The following is a 21,142-nucleotide window of genomic DNA, read 5'->3' on the forward strand; positions in this document are numbered from 1 at the left end:
GCTTACAAAAGGAACTACTGAGAATACAGGAAATGCTAATGATTCTGCTTACAAAGATTTCTCTGTTTTTGTGTTTCTCAGCTATTTCAGTTATTTTTCTATTTGCTACACTCTTGGTTTATATAATACCAAGATTACAAAGTCAAAAAGACTGAACAAATATAAAAACTATCAGTCTTAAGCTTTGCTGCTTTTCGTCCTCTATTACCCAGTTAATGGGCTTCCACGGTGTGTTTGTATACATCTCGACGGCTGTGTGTCAGCTTTCAATGTTCAACTGCTGTTTGAATTCTTCATATGATCATCCGTAGACTTTCAGAACATCCGTTGATGGTTTAATTGATCATCCGTCGACTGCTATATTAAACATCTGTTGATAGTCATTTGATCATCCGTCGATGGCTTTGTTAATCATCCGTTGGTAGCTATTTTGGCACTTGACTCTATTTCACTTATGCAGAATTACAAGACATCATTTATGTACAATTAATTAACCTATTCTGCATATCTAGTTAAAGTCAACATGACTTATATGCTATGACAGATTCTATACAAAGGGCATACATAACTGTGCTACAAACTTATTATTACATAAGCTACTCACTCGATGGATAATAAGTTAATCATCCGTCGGGACTATAATGAGTTATCCGTCGGGACTATAATTCTTATCCGTTGAGTGCTACATAATTTCACTAAGTAAATTATACTTAGATGTTTTGTTTATGTAATCATCAAGTACACAACATATGCACAACAGATATCAAAGGGATCAACCCTTCGTACTGCATGCATAAAATTCTACTAGAGAAAGGTAGTAAGCCAACTGTTGAGCAACAGCGACGACTTAATCCTATCATGAAAGAAGTGGTAAAGAAAGAAATTCTGAAGTGGCTGGATGCAGAAATCATATATCTTATTTCTGACAGTTCTTGGGTGAGCCCCGTGCAATGTGTACCAAAGAAAGGAGGTATAACTGTGGTAGCAAATGAGAAGAACGAGCTCATCCCCACTCGAACAGTCACATGATGGAGGGTATGCATGGATTACAGAAAGTTGAACAAGGCCACGAGAAAGGATCGCTTCCCTCTTCCATTAATTGATCAGATGCTTGACATGTTGGTCGGGCATGAGTATTATTATCTTCTGGATGGCTATTCGGGGTATAATCAGATTTGCATTGCACCAGAGGATCAAGAAAAGACTACCTTCACTTGTCCATTTGGCACGTTTGCTTTTCGCAGAGTTTCGTTTGGCTTATGTGGTGCACCTGCCACTTTTCAGAGATGTATGATGGCTATATTCTCTGATATGATTGGAAATAATGTCGAAGTGTTCATGGACGACTTCTCCGTCTTTGGAAATTCGTATGATAAATGTTTGAATAATCTTCGCGCGGTGCTCAAAAGGTGTGTGGAAACTAATTTGGTGTTAAATTAGGAAAAATGTCACTTTATGGTGCGTGAAGACAGTATTCTTGGGCATAAAGTCTCTAGCAAGGGTCTTGAGATGGACAAGGTCAAGGTGGGAGTCATTGAAAATCTTCCACCACCTATTTCTGTGAAAGGAATTTGTAGTTTTCTAGGTCATGCGGGTTTTTATCGGCGTTTCATCAAGGACTTCTCGAAGATATCTAAGCCATTGTGCAACTTGCTCGAGAAGGTTGTGCCTTTCAAATTTGATGATGAATGCTTGACGGCATTCGAGACTCTCAAGAAGAGTTTGATAACTGCACCAGTTATTACGGCACCTGATTGGACAGAGCCTTTTGAGATGATGTGTGATGCGAGTGATTATGCGGTGGGAGTAGTTCTTGGGCAGCGCAGGAATAATCTTTTTCATGTGGTCTACTATGCTAGTAAGACTCTAAATGGAGCTCAAATGAACTACACCACTATTGAGAAGGAGCTCTTGGCTATAGTCTTTGGTTTCGAAAAATTTCGATCTTATCTGCTTGGGACAAAGGTGACAGTATTCACTGATCATGCTGCCATTCGCTATTTGGTTTCCAAGAAGGATTGGAAGCCTAGAATTATTCATTGGGTGCTCTTGCTACAGGAATTTGAGTTAGAGATCAAGGATCGAAAAGGTACTGAGAAACAAGTAGCTGACCATCTCTCTAGATTGGAGAATCCCGATTCTACTTCACATGATAAGACATTGATCAACGAATCTTTTCCGGATGAGCAGTTGTTCGCAGTACAGGAGGAAGAGCCATGGTTCGCAGATATTGTGAACTATCTTGTCAGCAATATAATGCCTCCTAATATGAATACAACTCAAAAGAAGAAGTTTCTGCATGAGGTGAAGTGGTACATGTGGGATGAACCATATTTGTTTAGACAAGGAGCTGACCAGATCATCAGGAGATGTATCACATTCTGTGAGACGGAGGGGATATTACGAGACTGTCATTCCATAGTTTATGGTGGACATTATAGTTGTGAAAAGACAGTAGCTCGTATTCTGTAGGCAGGCTTTTTCTGGCCTACTTTTATTAAGGATGCTCATCAGTTCATTTTAAGGTCTGATCGTTGCCAAAGAGTGGGGAATCTTATGAGGAAGGATGAGATGTCGTTAAATGTGATGCTTGAAGTCGAGGTCTTTGATATTTGGGGAATCAATTTCATGGGACCATTCGTCTCGTCCTGTAATAATCAGTACATCTTGCTGGCAGTCGATTATATCTTAAAATGGGTAGAAGTCAAGGCTCTATCGACGAATGATGCAAAGGTAGTATTGAATTTTCTTCATAAGCAGATTTTCACAAGGTTTGGAATGCCATGAGTAATCATAAGTGATGAGGGGTCGCATATCTGCAACCGTAAGTTCACTTCTATGTTGCAGTGCTACAATGTGAATCATCGTGTTGCTACTGCCTATCATCCACAAATGAATGGTCAAGCGGAAGTGTCTAATAGAGAGATCAAGCGCATTCTAGAGAAAGTTGTTTGTCCATCTAGGAAGGATTGGTCTTTAAAGCTCGATGAAGCTGTTTGGGCTTATAGAATAACATACAAGACTCCACTTGGGATGTCCCCGTTTCAACTTGTTTATGGTAAGGGATGTCATTTACCTGCGGAGCTTGAGCATAAGGCTTATTGGGCATTGAAGAAGTTGAACCTTGATCTAGATGCAGCTGGGAAGAAGCGAATGCTTCAGTTAAATGAACTTGATGAATTTTGACTCCAAGCTTACGAGAACAACAAAATGTACAAGAAAAAAGTGAAAAGGTGGCACGACAGGAAGCTATATCCTAAGTCAATTGTGCCGGGGCAGCAAGTTCTTTTATTCAACTCTCGTCTCCGACTTTTTCCTGGAAAGTTGAAATCAAGGTGGTCTGGACCTTTTATTGTCAAAACTGTGTTTCCACATGGAGCGGTGGAGATTTTTGAGACTGATCCGGGCCAAGCATTCAAGGTTAATGGTCAGCATTTGAAGCATTACTATGGGGACACGGCAAACCGGGAAGTGGTTAGTGCCGTTTTATTGTCAACTTGAGCAAGGTACTCTACGTCAAGCTAACGACGTAAAAGAAGCGCTCCTTGGGAGGCAACCCAAGATTTGTTATTATAGGAACCCTTAGGAGTTAGTAACCTATCCAACAACACAAAAAAAATCAGGAAAAAAAGGCAAGATTTTTTTTTTCCGGACACCCTCTGGGCACCCGCTCAACTCTGCTAGGCGGCCGCTCAGGATGTTGGGCACCCGCGCAGCTTTGCTGAGCGGCCGCTCAGTGTCTGAAATTTTTTTAGCCTTATAAAAATCAAAAAAAAAATTAGGAAAATGAAAAATAAAAACACAAACCCACAACCCACGAATTGTTTTCCCATTAACCCACGTTTTTTCCTAAAACCCCACACCTAATCAAATTCTAACCTTAATCCCTGCCCTATATATACATATAACTCCTCCATATACTCTCCCATATACTTTCAACCTTAAAACTCTCTCCCATATTCAAAAACACAACTCTTAAACACTTTTTCTCAGTTTTAATGGCACCCAAGAGATCCCGGACTATTGATAGCAGCAGCACTGTGCCTACTGCTGATTCTTCGAGGGGTACTGCTGCGAAACCTCGTTTGTTGGATAGGACTGCTGAGGAGGAGTATACTATGCTTCTGGCTAAGCCGATTTTGAAGGAGAGGGGATTCTTACCATCGGGGAGGGATGGTGAGTTGTTGCTGATGATTGCTGAAAAGGGGTGGATTTCTTTTTATGAGTCGCCGGAGGCGGTTCCGATGAGCGTGGTTCGTGAGTTTTATGCGAACGCAAAGGCTGAAAAGAATGGGTTTACTGTTGTTCGTAGGCTTACGGTGGATTATCATCCTGAGGCAATTCGCCGTGTAATTGGGCAGCGACAGAGGAAGCCCACAGAGGAGAATTGGAATGAGAAGCCCTCCGAGGAGTTTGATTTGGATTTGATTTGTGCTACTCTCTGTCAGCCGGGCACGGTTTGGAAGTTCAAGACGGGAACTAACGAGTATCGTTCTTTTTCGGCGATTGCGATGAATAAGTATGCCCGTGCATGAAATGCCTTTATTTGTGCTAATATTCTGCCTACTTCACATGCACATGAGGTTACAGTTGAGCGAGCAAGGTTGTTATGAGGCATTTTGAATGAGGAGTATTATGTGGACCTTGGTGAGTTCATCTACCAAGGAATTTTAAAGTTTTTGAGGGGAGCGAAGCACATGAACATCCCTTATGCATCTACTGTCATGAAACTATGCCGAGCAGTGGGAGTTCATTGGCCTTCTCACGAGTAGTTGCAGATGCCAGCCGATCCTATTGATTCAGCGACTCTGAATGCGATGCAGGAGTGGACGGGTGGAGAGCCCGATGAGCATTGGTTGGGTTATCATCTTCTAGGAGGACGTCCAGCAGCTGGTGCTACCATGGCTAGGTCGGGTCATGATGAGGCAGGCTTTTCTAGAGCCCAGGAGGGTGTTGGGATGGCTGATGCCCAGTATAGAAGGCTGTTGAGGAGGATGGATGCTATGTATGAGACGCAGAGTAGGTTTGCTCAGGAGCTCACCCTTCCACTTGGGACTGCTTTCAGAGGCCTTGGAGCGGACATCCAGTGGCCCGTATTTGGTGAGGACTCTGTTTATCCGCCTCCTGATACTCCACCCTCTGAGGGTGATGATGATGATTTCTCCGAGTAGGTATACCCTGTGTTCCTTTATACTACCTTCACTGGGGACAGTGAAGATTTTAAGTTTGAGGGTGGTAGTTAAGGAATATTTTTGTGTGTGTGTCATGTAGTTGCATATTCATGATAGTTTAGTTTATATAATTACATATTTTTGCCAAATAGTTTTATTTTATTTTATTTTTATAGATTTATTTATCATGTCATTTAGCTCATGCATTTACCATGATCCCTTTTGCGTGGATTTACCAATTGATTTGTGATATTGATGCGAGTCGAGTGATGGCGTTAGAGTGATGTTGAGTCTTGTAGGTTGACATGCATGCTAGAAACACTTGTAATTTCACTAAGTCTTAGAGTATGTTTAAGGACTAGATTGTTGTCATGGTTTGATGGTTTTTGAGGTTAATCTATTGATTATGCTTAGAATTTATAATAGGTTCTTAATGACAAAAGGCATAAAAAGAAAAAATTGGAGTAAAAATTGAAATTCATTGCTAATTGTGGCTAGGCGTCAAATGGCTAGTCGTCGGCTCGTATTTTTATGCGAGTAGTCTAGGGTTGAGCAAGATGGAGCGAAACACACTTGCTCAGAAATTTGAAAAAAAAAAGAGAATAGAAAAAAGAAAAGAAAAAAGAAAATAAAAAAAAGAGTTAATGCATAATTGATCACGACTTGGCTCTTTGGTATTTGAGTTATTAAGTTCTTAGGGGACTTTGTGCCTAGTGACCTAAGGCTTTTATAGTCTGGGATCCGCTAACCTAACGCTCGCTAAATGGATGTGCATAAGTCTTTTATGGACCTCACTCATTGCACGGCCAAATAAGCATTTATTGTTGTGTTGAATAAAAGCATGATTCCGTAATAAGCTCCAGTAATCTTGAAGTGTTTAAGTCATTTTGTGCCTAGAATTTATTCTTTGTATAATCATGTGATTGCCTTGAGGATAGTCAAGTTATGATAATTGATCTAGTTTCGAAGCATATCTGTTAAGCATCCGCACACACCACATTTCTGGGTGTATGTTAGTTTGCATGATTTGATTGATCTTTAGTCGCCTAATTGCATTTGTTGAGATGTCGTGAATTGGTTGGTTTAGTTGTAGTGAGGGGGATTGCTGCATTTCATATAGATTGCATCCATGCATGTTTTTTTGTTTTATTTTTGAGTCTGTGACGCTTAAGGACAAGCATCGATTTAAGTTTGGGGGTGTGATAAGTGGCATTTTATACCACTTAGAACGTCTTGTAATGGCTTTAATTGATGTCTTGAAATCAAGTATTTTGTGTATTTGATGCATTTTTTCTAGTGTTTGTGCATTTCAGGGTATTACTTGCATTTGTGGAGAGATTTCTTCAGGAATAGGCCTAAGTATGTGCTTGACATTGCAAGTGGGAAGTTAGGAGCAGAACGCAGCAGAAAATAGGAGAAAAATAATAAATTTTCCAGTGAGGTGTTGGGCGCCCGCTCAGCCTGGCTGGGCGCCTGCTCAGGATTGCTGGGCGCCCGCTCAGGGTCGTGAATTAAAATCCTGATTTTTAGAGTTCTATTCATGTTGAACTTCCGACTTCTGAGATAGCTGGGACTTGTGGGGCTCCTATATAAGTAGTTTTCAGAGACGTTTCACAAGTGTTGAATCGTGGTATCAATCGAGGAGCAAGGAGACAAGGAAGAAGACCGTTTTAGCACATCGCAACGAAGAAGAGGAAGCATAGTTTTCTTGTGATTTTTTTATTCATTGTATCAGTGGATGCTAGTTTTCTTTACTTTGAACCTTATTACTCTTGTGACGTACTCTGGTTTTAATAAGTATTTTTATTAGTTATTCTCGTGTGTTATTATCATGTTTTCATATGAACCCATGGTGACGATGAGTTCAATCATGGGCTAATCGTGATCATGGGGTCATAACGGATTTACTATGGAATTCTTTAGTTAGTTGTTTAATACCTTAGTGTGTGATGATTGTATGATATCTAGTATTGGTTGTGCTTATTCGTCTTATGTGTGTCGCGAATATATAAGATAGGGGGTTAATCTCTTGTGAAGCGATGATGGATCTTGAGATTTAGAACTTGCCATGCTAGCATAGGTTCATGTATGTGTATGCATGATTAGTGGGTAACTCTAACCATTTTACTTGCCCTGTGTAATCATAAGGAATAACTTATGCTTAATCATTATGTTGTCAAATTCTGTAGACATATAGGGTCTCAACATAATTGATGACTATTCAACTTCTATCTTAATTATGGATGTTTGGTAGAATGGTATTAGTACAATGAAAGTTGGCTTTTATCAGTTTCGTGTTGTTTGATTAATATCATCATCGTTACATGCTAAGCGTAATAACAATAACTATTGAAGGAAGTAGTAATGAAGTTATGATCTCATGTGTGTTTAATATTGTTAATTCAAGTGTCAATTAAGTGTTTAATTCTCGTAATTAATTATAGTTAATACTTAGTTAATCAAATCTACATGTTATTGTCTTGACGTTGAGAAGTAATCATACATTGGTGAGTAAGTGTAAATTGAACATAATTAGTTTGAGTCTCTGTGGGAACGAACTAGAAAGTATTCTATATTACTTGTGAATGCGTATACTTGCATGTATTATTATCGCGTGTTTTCCGCCCTAACAATCTGGGTCGTACATTGGAATTTGATTATAACTAGAGTAAGTATCCATGAAGCTCAACAAGGCATGCCCCGCTATTGCATCGACCAACTGATCGATTCGTGGGAGTGGAAAACTATCCTTTGGGCAAGCTTTTTTAAGATTTGTGAAATCTACACACGTCCTCCACTTCCCATTAGGTTTCTTTACAAGCACCGGATTCGTGAGCCACTCGGGGTAGAAAGATTCCTTAAATAATCCAACTTCCAACAGTCGATCCACCTCTTCTTTTAAAGCTATTTCCCTCTCCCCACTCACCGGGCGACGCTTCTGTCGTATGCCTGTGCAATTATGAAAGATGTTTAAATGATGACACATTACTCCCGGGTCGATCCCAACCATGTCTGAATGACTCCATGCAAAGATGTCGAGATTTTTTATCGAAAAAGGGGTGAGACTTTCCCTTATCTCATAGCCTAGATGAGATCCCACCTTCAATACTTTGCTCGGATCATCTTCATCGATAGGAATAGATATTGTGTCCTCAGTTGGCGCAGGTTTCTCAGTGGGCATTGGAATCCTAGGATCCAGGTCGAAATCAAAGTCCCGAGGGTCTTCCACTTCCATTCCCTTATTTGAGGGCGCGTCCTTATAAGCAGGGGCATCTACCTCAGGACAAGGAATACTTTTACACATTGCAGGTGTAGAGGGCGCGTCCTCCTTTAGAGGAGCATCAACCTCATGCACATGATCACTCTCCAAGGGCGCGTCCTTCTTTTGAGGAGCATCCACCTTGGGGTCAATTTCCAAACATTGAAAGGTCTCATTCCTCCCTTCTAATTTTTCTCCATTAATTTCTCTCTGTACAACATCCCCTTCATGATTCATTATTATTTCTTCTACACTGCGAATTCTCGAAACACTCCCTAGCACCAAATCAGAGGCGTTGGTCGCACGTGTTTTTTCTTCCTCGGGATCTTCCACAAAGTAGTGGACATGAACTTCTCCATTTGGCTCCACCTGAATATCCACCGTATCATCTTCGGGAAGGCCCTTCCCTTCATACTTCCTTCTATGGAATTCTTTAACAGCCTTATGGTAACAGTCACGTGATTCGTATTGTGATCCCCTCAAGCTGCCCACTCCGTTAGGTGTTGGGAACTTTATCATCAAGTGATGTATCGAGGTTATCACCCTGAAGGCTTGTAACCAAGGTCTGCCCACCAGCACATTATGCACAAAATCTTGATCCAACACTTTGAATTCGATCATTTGACTGACCGATGGTGTTCCTTTCCCAAGTATTACAGGAAGTCTAATCGAACCTATAACCCTTACTACTTCCCCAGTGAAACCATAGACATGCGTATCTTCAAAGTTCATATTACTGTCTGGAAAACCCAATTTCTTGTACGTGGTGTAGTACAAGATGTTCATAGAGCTCCCATTGTCCAAGAAAATCCGATGCACATTCATTGTTCCAATAAGCATGGTTATTACCAATGCATCATTGTGGGGATGATAAACACATCTCGACTCCCTTTCTCTGAAAGTTATATCAGAAGACTCTCCTTTGAATATTTTCGACGATCTATCCTCCAAGCTATGAATGTTGGTGAGTGGTTGATGTCGCGCTTCCCTTGCGTTTCTCTCCAACGCTCGATTACTGTCCCCAACAAATGAATGTCCTCCAAAAAATGCCCTAATACTCCCAGCTCTTTGGAACTTGACATCCGCTGGATTTTCATCGGCATCAGCTTGTGGGGGATGCCTCTCATCTTTTTCTTTATCATCGTTACCCCTGCGTCGCTTCACCTTATCGATCCATTCTCCCAGATATCCATCTTTGATCAACTCTTCAATTTCATCCTTTAAATGACGGCATTCATGAGTATCATGACCGGCAGACTCGTGGTACTCGCAGTATTTCTTCTTGTCTCTACTTTGTCAGGAGGTCAAGCATTCCAGTTTCTTGAAGATTCCTCTGTCCTTGTTTACTTTAAAGACGTGATCAATGGATGCAGTCAAGGGAGTATGATTGTTTATCCTCTTTTAATAATTTGACGATGAACTCTATTCTCTCCACATGCTCGTGGCATTTATCCTATTGCGGATCTGCGCATTATATTGATATTCTGGACTTGCAGACCTATACCTTCTCTTAGCTTGCCCCTTTGAGTTGTTGGTGTTATCATTCTTCCTGGTCTCATTAAGTGACTGTTCGATCGCCTTGAAGGATTCAGCTTGCGCGAGTACGTCAGCTAACGACACAGGATCCTTTCCTTGCAGATGTTTCCAGAAATCTGTTCCCATACGCAGACCAGCTATAAGAATTATTTTTAATGTCTCATCCATTGCACCCCTCACCAAGGTTGATTCTGCATTGAACCTTTTGTAGTGTGATGTCAAGATTTCTCCTTCCTTCTATATCACATTCGCTAGTGTGGTAATAAGTGGGGTATACTTTGTTGCAGCTTGAAACTGAGTCAAGAATAAAGTTTTCATTTATTCCCACGATGTGATAATCCTTGGACCAAGTTTTTGAAACCATTGCTGAGCACATTCCCTAAAGGTGGCTGCCAAATATCGAAACTGCGCTAAGTCGGGTACTTGATATACATCCATTTTTATGTTAAAACGTACCAAGAACTCCATGGGGTCACAGTTTCCATGAAAACGCAAGTCATTGGTCGTGTTCATGTATCCGACGGGTAACTGTGCCTCCCTTACAACAGCAGAGAAAAGGGATGGAGCTTGTGCAGTTGTTGTAACTCTTCCTCCTTCCAGATGGTTGAGAAGCCTCTTCAGATCATTCACATTAAATATTCCAACATCAGGAATGGTTTGAACATTGAGTTGTTGAGGTTGCTCCACAACCTGTTGTTGTTCCACTTGGTTACCCCCTGGGTGTATCGATGGATCTTGCCGCCCCTCGCCCTGAGGCAGCGGCTGTGGGATATTACCATTTTGATTTCGAACATCCCTGTGTGCACGAGGTCCCTCCTGGCCATATATCGGCATCTCATTGTTATTTTGCAACCTTTCCTGAATTCGGGCGCAGTCTCTGTCATGAGGACGCGTCCTCGATCCATCGCCCGTAGCACTATGTGAAGCTGCAGGAAAAACGACAGGGGCTTCTTCAGTTGAGGGCGTGTCCTCTCATCTCCCATGGTATGGCTCTCTTGTATGCTGGTATCTCATCCTTCCCCGTTCATTCCCCAGATAGCCTCGGCCATAATTCTCAAACCTTCCTCATGGAGGGGCATGCTTATGTTCGCGATGCCGTACCCTATCATCCCTTGGATGTGTAGGCGGCACACGCGTTGCATCACAGGGCCTCGCTTCTCTACCATTTCCTTCCTTCTGCCATTCCAGCAGCAACATCCTCAAATCATCATCTTCCAATCTTATGCCAAGTCTCCTTTTCAGGGTTGAGAAATCTCTCATTTCTTCCTCCTGATTCTGGATATTCTCTGCACGATGACGCTTGTCAATCGTACGCCCAGACCTATGTGGGTGTGGAATAACCTGATTGTCGATACGAGGCATTTCTCTCCCGTCAGTGTCCTCATAAATAAGTTCCATGATAGGCTCAACGTCATCAGAATACTTTATGTGTAGCATAGTGATTCGAGGATTCCCTCCGCTAGCTTGACCGCCAATATCTCGCGCATCTGCTTCAACCATAGGAGCCTTCTCCACAGCGTGGCCATGGCGGGAAAGACGGTGGCCTCGCCTTGTCTTGTGACGCTCCACTGTGCTCAATCTTGAATTAAAGGTATTCTAGGTATCTCTCATACGATACAGCTGCTCCAAGATATCGGTGTTGCTGATGAGAATTGGGGGTGTCCCTCCCACATTCGGAGCTCGCGGAGGATTCGTCACATTTCTGGGCACGTATGACTCATGTTGAGTGAAGCCTCCCTCGCCATCTCCTTCAGATTTACTATCAATCTCATTATAATAACTTTCATCATGATTGTAAGACATCTTTTCCTCCTAAGACTATGATCTTGATTAGCACCCCTCCTTCTAGCGCCAATTTGTTGACGGGGGAATCTGGTAACAACAAAGTTTGAGGTTTATCGCCGGAATCAAGATCTATGATGGTGATTCTTTTCCAGAAAATCAAGTGGTGTGTGGTGGTTGTATGTTAATTGGTGGCTGAGATTGATTAGGGCAAGTGGTGGCTCCTTTTCAGCTCTCAAGTTCTTACCCCTCTCAATGTGCCTACGTACCCTTTATATAGGGATCAAGCCTGACGTAGTTCTTGGGGAATAAGAAATCTAATAGGCTTAGACTTCTCATTCCTAGGCCCAGTAGAAGTCCTTCCAGAATCCATCTTCTGCTAGCTTTAGGAATGTCCAATTATGAGGCCCACCCGCGAAGGCCCAAGGCTCGTCTATAATTATAGTACTTCACGGATAGTGCATCTCCCTGCGCAAGGATAACCCTCCGCTATAACTATCTCCCTTGATTTACGAACGCATGTATAGCCACAATTCACCCCAAATGCCAGACGTGTCCCTGCCCCCCGAATGAGGATAACCCACCAGATAGCAGGATAGGTGATCCCAAGCTCTTGGGTGAAAAGTGAAGGATGACTCCAAAGTTCTCCATCAAAGGACACCCGTTGAATACAAGAACATAGTTCCTAGAGCACACACTAGAGTTAACCCCGCATCCCCAACGAGGACACCCATTGAATACAGGAAGAGGCCTTCAATCATCAGGCATACCCCCAGAGGCCTTCAAGCTTTTCACGGACATCCCCCTCCATGACTATCTCAAAAAAAGAATTCTTTAAAGAGTACCTGCAACAAATACGTTAGTAAAAACAATATCTATTCTCCTTTCCATGCTTGCCTTATCCTTAAGCTATCCCTGTTTTCCTTGCCCTAGATGAGGACAAGCCCAACTATCTAAAAGTATGCATCTTCTAAGAACAGGACGCGTCCTCTATGTGTGGAATGCACACAATTCCCTTGCATTGCAATTTTATCATGTGGATAATCCATCTTTCCAACTTTACCCAGGCAAGGCGCGCCCTGAGCTCCAAACGCGTCCTAGTCCCCTTGGGATGGCAATCTTGGCTTCAAACAATTTAGCTCACATAAACCACTACAGGTTGGACGCGTTCCATGTACAGAGGACGCGTCCTCCCTTAGTACATTATAACCCACAACCTTATCCTTCATCCTCTTAACCCCATTCTATTCCAATTGACCCGTTCCTGACCCGACATGACCCAATGTCAAATTTTGGGTATAACAACTACCCCCTAAATTCCATACGCACTTGAAAACAAAGTTGGAATTTCCATCCTTAAAATCAAGCAGTGAAATTTGGCTTACAAACCCAAGACGCGTCCTTCCTTGAATCGATTGGCATTTAAAACTCAATCCGCCCTATAGCCGTTGCGATACAGCTGTCGCATACGTCATCATCACCACCCCTCTATAAATACCCTCAATAATTAACCACCCTTTTATTCTTTTTTTTTTCTCTCTCCTCAGAACACCATCTCCGTCGCTACAAAAATCTCCGCTAAAAAATACGACGATTCAACTGGCCATTCTTCGATTTTTTACAGTCAATCAATCTCTCAAGTTCCAAGATACATAAATCTTCTTTTATTTCTTCATTTCGTCGAGTAAATCTACTGTAGTAAGTAAAAAACCGTTCGTGTTCTTCATCTCCATTCTACTGTTCTTCATATTTCTTTGTATGTATATATGCATGTATATAACGAATCCTCATATTTTTCTTTCTTTTTATTCATAATTAAAGGTTTTTAGGGTTTAACTGAATTTTCCCCAAATTGACCATGACCGATTGAAATTCTGCTGCATTACAATCCTTGTGGACGCGTCTACCACTTAGGGCGCGTCCTATTGTTCGTTTATTGCATAATTTATCTGTCATAGTCTAAGTTGTTTCAACAAGAATAGAGTAGACACGCTATCAGACAAGGACGCGACATATGCCATATTTTTTTAAACCATTAGCTAATTCCTCGCGATAGATTCTCTAGGACGCGTCCTCGCATAAATCCTATATTTATATCTTTCTTTCACCCTTTCTTGTGCCCATGCGTATCTTTCTTTTGACGTATTTCCACTGCCTTCCTTTCTTCTTCTTTTTTGAAGTCATGGACATGTCCTCAAAATCTTTTCCCTTCTTGTTTCAGCTGGAGGACGCATCTTCATCCTCTCCGTTTCATCCTTTCAAGGCTTTCAATACATGCCTTGGGCTTGATTCTCCACCTATTCTTACTTTCAGTCCCGAACTACTTAAGTATCATATGACAGACTCTTTCTTTGAATCAGAAACTCATGTTTTTGAATCTCTCAAATCAAAAACCTCAATCATGTCAAGCATAAGCTCTGAATCTATGGACAATATTCCCCTAAGTGCAAGAGTTGGAAAGAAAAAACTAAAACGCAAGAGAACCTCCCAGACTGCACGTAGCTTGGAAATTGAGGATTGGACTGACGACAAAATTATCTCATCATTCAGTAAATCTTAACAACATAAAATCATCTCTGATGAGGGCGCGTCCCCATCTGCTCAAGACCCATCTCCTGCTCAAGACACGTCTCATGCTTAGGACCCGCATTCTCCTCACATTAAGAGTGAGTTTGAGAAAAGAGCTCCCGAGCCTAAAAAATATTCTATCTCTCCTCAACAATCTGTCTCTCCACTTGAACATTGGGTGCCAAGTGATATAGAGCTTGATTTCGACTGGAAAGAGCTCGAGGATCTCCCTGAGGCAGAGAAGAATGTCTGGAGAAAGAAAGAAAATAAACTAGCTTATGTTGGCATGAAATCTACTGCAACAGACCTGGAGATTGGATGGACCATGAAATATTATGACATGGAGGGCATCTGGGCGCATCCTCTTAAAAAGATGAGGCCCCATATTTTTAACATGGAGAATCTAAGGATCCTTAGGATGGTTCTTACCCCAAAACTCATTTCTAAAGTGGTATGACATTGCTCCAGTTCAACTGTCCCCAAACGCATGGGCCTTAAATATCATGTAACACAACCTGAGGTTGGGCGCGCCCTCCATGAAGGAGTTCAGCTATTTTTTCGGCATTAGAAAGTCCATCCCTGGTTACCATTTCTTTGTTGTCAACACGTGGATAAATAACAAGGGCTTCAATGAAGGTAATGTGAGTCAGGAAAGAGCCATTTTTTACATCTATGATCTTAAGAGAGCTCGTGTACGCTTCAATCTGGATCCAAGTAAGTGTTGCCTTCAGGACGCGTCTACTACTTCACCAAGCTTTTTCATTTTCTTTCTAATAAATCTCATTTTTCCTTCCATAGATAAAAGAACCCAGAAAGAACTTACAGGAAAGAGGAAAAAAAGAGCAGAAAAAGTACTGAAATATGCTGAAAATCATTTCAATCTCAAGGAAATGATTACAGAAGCCAATGTGAAAAAGGTTGGAGCCTTATCCTCGAGGGTGGGTTCCATTTGTAAGTTCTGTGAGTTTTACAATGGAAAGCCCGTTCTCACAGCTTCTGAAAAAGCTAAAGAGCTCAACATCACAGAACTGGTCCAACTTGACATTAGTAGATAATTGGACTTAGAATAGGGTAAGGTAAGATGCATCATCAAAGTAGGACGCATCATATTTATACTTTTATGTGCATAATGTTAACTTAGTCTGATTCATATATATGTTTCCAAAGCCCATATATTTGCTTTGGACGCGTCATGGCTTTAGGAGGCGTCTTCTTGTTATGCATGTAATATTGATGTTCACACAAAGTTGTTCAATAACCTGCAAAATTTAATAATGCCCTTAATTGTTGTAAAACTTGACGTCCTTATTCTATCCATAGGAATATTAGTTTCCATAATTCACATAGGACGCATGGATGTACCCTAGACGCGTCTAATATTTAAAATTGTTTTTCCAGAATCGTAATATGCATACTTGTCATTCTCCATATTACTACAACTTTTATCATCAGTAGGGCGCGTCCTCTTGTCTGGGAGCGTCCAGGACTAATGTTTACTATGTCATTCCACAGATATGACTTCTCTTCTTAAGGGATTTTCAAATGGTGCCTCCAGAAGGCTGAAGACTGAGAGAAGCAATCCTGCTGCGACAAAAACTGATCCCAAAGCTAAAGATCCTCAGCTGTTGTGGCCCCCTCTCCTCCACCAAAAATCATTGATACAACTGTGGTGAACATCTCAGACAGGGAGGACGTGCCCCCTAAACGCCAGAAGACTGTCCCAGATGATCAATCATTCATCCTTAGATATATGGGTGCATCCTCTTCTGGAACTTTTACTGAGGAGGAGGTAAGGGGTTGGACTTTCAGGACCGAGGAGCAAACTGAGCATGCAATGGTTAGGGCTGCAGCTAAACTCCATTTGCACGCGAGGCAAAATGCTAATATGGCCGCTAGACTGAGGATGCATCTTGCTACTACTGATACTGCCAAAAGCAAGGATGAGGACATAATCAAAGCTCTGGAAAAAAGTATTACCCTCCTCGCCCAGACCAAGGATGCAGAGATTCTTGAGCTGCAACTAGAGAAGGCGCGTCTTAATGGCCATATTACTGCCATGGAGAAGGCTGTTGATGAGGTGGTTGTTGTGAACTCTAAAATAAAGCTGGATTTGGACCTTTTGAATGATTACAAGGTTCATGATTGGAAGGAGGAGGAGAAGCTGATGTACCAGAATGGGTTTGTAGCCGGTTTTGAGGAATGGTGTTCTGGGTTCATAGCAAATGACCTAGAATATACCTTTTCCAAGTTTGATGAAGATACCCAGAAGTGTGTGAATGACTTCAAAGTCAGGGTTGCAGATTCCATTAAGAACAAAAGGATCATCCTAGGTATGTAAGAGGATGACGCGTCCCCTGCGCCTTCTCCACACCAAGCTCAACCCCACCTTCTCCTCCAAAAGATCAGGACAAACCATAGGACGCGCCTCCTGCTTAGGACGCGTCTTAGTTTAATAAAGTTTCTTAAACAATTTAAGGGTGCAGGTCACTTTAAGCCTTGCAATTTGTAATCTTATGACTTGCTGTTTCTGAATGTTTCTTGCTATTACATTTCCAAGGTTTTATACCTTGAATTATCTTCATGCATACTTTACTTTACTGGTTACCTCGCTTTAACAATTCCATTTAACAAGTTATATGTTGGGCGTGTCCTGTATTCAGGACGCGTCTTCATTTCTCTTGCATCTGATATTCTTTTAGTTTCCCCTATATAAGCCATGTTACTCCCATTTCCTTAACACTGTAAATCAAAGATTATACTACAAGGGCGCGTCCTAGATGGAGGCATCCACCTTATCAATTTAATCCCAAAGTCACAAGCTACTATCAATATCATCAAGAATATGAGGGCGCACCTTGAGCAGGAGGCGTATCCTCATACTTTATAAGTCATTATATAATTCCGCAGTCAGGACGCATCTCTGCCTTCCGACGTGTCCTGTTACCAATGCATCTAAGTATTCCTTGTCTTTCATTCTGTGTAAGTCTTTTGTCAGTTTAACTCCTTATCATTTGTGAAGGTACATCCACCTTACTAAATTAATTCAAGAGTAACAAAAATATCGTGAGGACTTTGTGGGCGCGTCCTCCTGCTTTTCATGTAAAATATTATATAACTTAGTTTCTAGGACGCGTCTTTGCATTAGGACGCGTCATATACTTTATTCTGCAATAAAATCAACCAAACAACAACTGACAATTTTTGAAGATATTTTCAAATTCATTATTAATAATGCGCTCCAGTGTCAAAAGTGTACCGGTCCCATGAATACTATGCTATGTGGGGAATTTTATTCGAAAATACGATCCTTCAACTAGTTCTAAGGTAGATAGTACACGCACTACCCCCTTAGGCTAGGAGGAGTTTTATTACTTCTAGTCTACGATACGGGCACAACCCTACTTATATCAAAAAATGTAAACTATAATATATAAGGGGCCAAAAGCTGCACCTTATTGATAATACTTTCGGAGATGCTCCGCATTCCATGCGCGTGGAACAAGTTTTCCTTCCAAGTCTTCAAGGTGATAAGTCCCTTTCCATAAGATTGCTTTTATCCTATATGGTCCTTACCAATTAGCTCCAAACACCCCATACTGGGGAACCTTTGTGTTTGGCATAACCTTCCTGAGCACCAGGTCTCCCACCTTCAGCAGTTGTCCCTTTACTTTCCTGTTATAGTACCTCGCAGCACGCTGTTGATACGCTGCGAGCTTTAACTGAGAGCTCTCCCTTATTTCTTCTAAAATATCTAGACAAGTCTTTGGGAAACTTACGTATCTTGGACCTATCCTGCCTGATAGCAGAGTCGCCGAGCCTTGGACTTATCCTTAGGGAGTACTCACTTATCAATGTAGGCAAGAATAGGCGTCATCCATGTTTCCTTGGGGGCCTCATCTACTTGCATCACCTCTATCTCTGGGATATTAGAGATCTCCTGGATTCCTAAGGGTATAGATGCCAACAACACGGCTTCCTGCTGAGATCCCATTTTTGCCAGAGCATCCGCGTTACTATTCTTTTCTCGCGGTACACATTCCAGTCTAACCTCCTTAAACCTTCTGATCAGATGCTGCGAGCACCACAAATATAGTTCTGTTCGCGGTCCTCGGGCTTGAAACCCTCCATTGACTTGGTTCACCACCAACCTGAATCACTCTTTGCAATCAGATTTCGCACTCTCATTTCCAAAGTGATCTTTAGGCCATTAATCAATGCTTCATAGTATGCATCATTATTTATAGCATAGAACTTAAAGTGAATTGCGCTCATCAGATGATGGCCCTCCGGAGATACAAGCACTATGCATGCGCCTGCTCCTCCATTGTTAACTGTTCCATCTACATGCAAAACCCACCATGGATGTGGAAACTCTTCTAAGACTTCTTCAGGAGGAGACGGATGCACTGCCACTAGAGCCTTACCGTCAATTTCATAATCAAATTCTAGTAAAAAATCAGCTAGGGCTTGCCCTTTGATTGCTGTGCGAGGCATGTATTTCCATTCAAACTGTCCCAGTTCCACAGCCCATTTCAACATCCTTCCCGACGACTCTGGCTTGTGAAGGACTTGCCGCAGAGGATATGCCGTGCGGACTTCAATTCTATGAGCCTGGAAGTATGGGCGCAACTTCCTTGATGCAAGGATTAAGGCATAAACTAACTTTTTCATGATGGTGTAGCGAGTCTCAGCATCTTGCTACCGCTTGCTCACATAATATACTGGTGATTGTTGCGCATCCTCTTCTCTCACCAGTACCGCGCTGATCGAATACTCCGATACTGCCAGGTATAGAATCAGAGACTCTCCATTCAAAGGTTTTGACAACATGGGAGGGTTACCCGGTTGTTCCTTGATCCTCTTGAAATCTTCTTCACATTCTAATGTCCATACATTCTAATGTCCATTCTAAGTTTGAGGTTTCTCGCTGTAATCAAGATCTATGACGGTGATTCTTTGCCGGAAAATCAAGCGGTGTGTGGTGGTTGTATGTTAATTGGTAGCTGAGACTGATTAGGGAAAGTGGTGGCTCCTTTTCAGCTCTCAACTTCTTACCCATCTCAATGTGCCTATGTACCCTTTATATAGGGATCAAGCCTGACGTAGTTCTTGGGGAACAAGAAATATAATGGGTTTCGACTTCTCATTCCTAGGCCAGGTAGAAGTCCTTCCAGAATCCATCTTCCGCTAGCTTTAGGAATGTCCAATTATGAGGCCCAACCGCGAAGGCCCAAGACTCGTTCGTAATCGTAGTGCTTCACGGACAGTGCATCTTTCTGCGCAAGGATAACACTCCGCTACAACTACCTCTCTCGATTTACGAACGCATGTATGGCCACGGTTCACCCCAAATGCCAAACGCGTCTCTGTCCTCCGAATGAGGATAACCCACTAGATAGCAGGACAGGTGATCCCAAGCTCTTGGGTGCAAAGTGCAGGATGACTTCAAAGTTCTCTAACGAGGAGAACCGTTGAATACAAGAATAGAGTTCCCAGAGCACACACTAGAGTTAACCCCGCATCCCCAACGTGCACACCCGTTGAATACAGGAGGAGGTCTTCAGTCATCAGGTATACCCCCGGAGGCCTTCAAGCTTTTCACGGATATCCCCTTTCTTGACCATCTCAAGAAGGGAATTCTTCAAAGATTACTTGCAACAAATACGTTAGTAAAAACAATCTTTATTCTCCTTTCCATGCTTACCTTATCCTCAAGATATCTCTGTTTTCCTTACCCTAGATGAGGAGAAGCCCAACTTTCCAAAAGTATGCATCTCCCAACAATATGACGCGTCATCTATGTGTGGAATGCACACAATTCCCTTGCATTGCAATTTTGTCGTATGGATAATCCATTTTGCCAACTTTACCCAGGCAAGGTGCGTCCTAAGTTCCAGACGCGTCCTAGTCCCCTTGGCATGACAATCTTGGCTTCAAACAATTTAACCCACACAATCCCTACAGGTTGGACGCGTCCTATGTACAAAGGGTGTGTCCTCCCTTGATACATTGCATCCCACAATCTTATTCTTCATCCTCTTGTCCCTATTCTATTCCAATTGACCCGTTTCTGATCCGACATGAGTTAATGCCAAATTTTGGATATAACAATTAGTCAAAGTACGGATTAATTTCGCTAAATGAAACCCTTTAAAATCGTACTGCTGCATGACTCAGATTAGATGGTTTAATGATAACAAGTTAGTTTAAAAATTATAAAAACCGTGACATAGAATATGGTTTGTTTTGACCTCTCGAATCAAACCTTGATGTCCCCTACTTTATTTCACCATGTATTTATTGTAACATAATTGAGGTATATGATTTAAAGAGGTATATGATCATTATATGTTCTATCTTGTAAATTTTACTTTTATTATCTTTTTCTTGAAACAGTTTATTATCCTATTTTAAAAAAAAATACCATTTTTTTTTAATTTGTTTTGCACAAATGCAACTTTACAGAAAGTGGTGAAAAACCAAAATACTTATTATTTAGAGAAAAAGACCCAAAATGTCAATTGACGATATTGTGCGTCCGAAATACTCACCACGAAACATCCTGATTTTGATTTTCGTCATGTGGAAAATGTGTATTCAGTTTTTAAAAAATTAATAAAGAATATATATATTGAATACGCATATAAAATTTTAAAAAATTAAATTTATATTCATAAAATACGTATTTCGTGAATATTTTAACATTCTTTCCTTTACACACTAATTATCCTGAGAATTACACGAGCACAAGATGCAATATATTTTGGGTTTTATATTGTGAGGTTATTGCCTGTCCAAATAAGACTGAGACCAAAGTGTAAATTTG

General features: G+C 41.5%; 2 protein-coding genes across 2 annotated transcripts; both read right to left on the reverse strand.

Annotated features, from left to right (window-relative positions):
- Positions 1–7,797: 7,797 nt before the first annotated feature.
- Positions 7,798–10,134, reverse strand: LOC141666231 (uncharacterized). Its single transcript, XM_074472225.1, has 2 exons — positions 9,935–10,134; positions 7,798–9,718 (listed from the first exon to the last, which is right to left on the reverse strand). Exons 1-2 carry the CDS (start codon positions 10,132–10,134, stop codon positions 7,798–7,800), a joined length of 2,121 nt encoding a protein of 706 aa, XP_074328326.1.
- A 7,751-nt stretch (positions 10,135–17,885) lies between these two features.
- Positions 17,886–18,987, reverse strand: LOC141666232 (uncharacterized). The gene is made up of 2 exons (XM_074472226.1): positions 18,465–18,987; positions 17,886–18,067 (listed from the first exon to the last, which is right to left on the reverse strand). Exons 1-2 carry the CDS (start codon positions 18,985–18,987, stop codon positions 17,886–17,888), a joined length of 705 nt encoding a protein of 234 aa, XP_074328327.1.
- Positions 18,988–21,142: the final 2,155 nt, after the last annotated feature.

Source organism: Apium graveolens, chromosome 6 (assembly GCF_009905375.1).
Source record: "Apium graveolens cultivar Ventura chromosome 6, ASM990537v1, whole genome shotgun sequence".
NCBI classification, from domain to species: domain Eukaryota; kingdom Viridiplantae; phylum Streptophyta; class Magnoliopsida; order Apiales; family Apiaceae; genus Apium; species Apium graveolens.

What these genes read in the sequence shown, in the direction of transcription:
- LOC141666231 (XM_074472225.1), bottom strand. Translation starts at nt 10,134, where the DNA reads ATGGATGAGACATTAAAAATAATTCTTATAGCTGGTCTGCGTATGGGA. An exon ending in AAGGGGCAAGCTAAGAGAAG is followed by an intron (nt 9,719 to 9,934) that starts GTATAGGTCTGC and finishes CTGACAAAGTAG; the next exon opens with AGACAAGAAGAAATACTGCG.
- LOC141666232 (XM_074472226.1), bottom strand. Translation starts at nt 18,987, where the DNA reads ATGAAAAAGTTAGTTTATGCCTTAATCCTTGCATCAAGGAAGTTGCGC. An exon ending in GATTGCAAAGAGTGATTCAG is followed by an intron (nt 18,068 to 18,464) that starts GTTGGTGGTGAA and finishes AGACTTGTCTAG; the next exon opens with ATATTTTAGAAGAAATAAGG.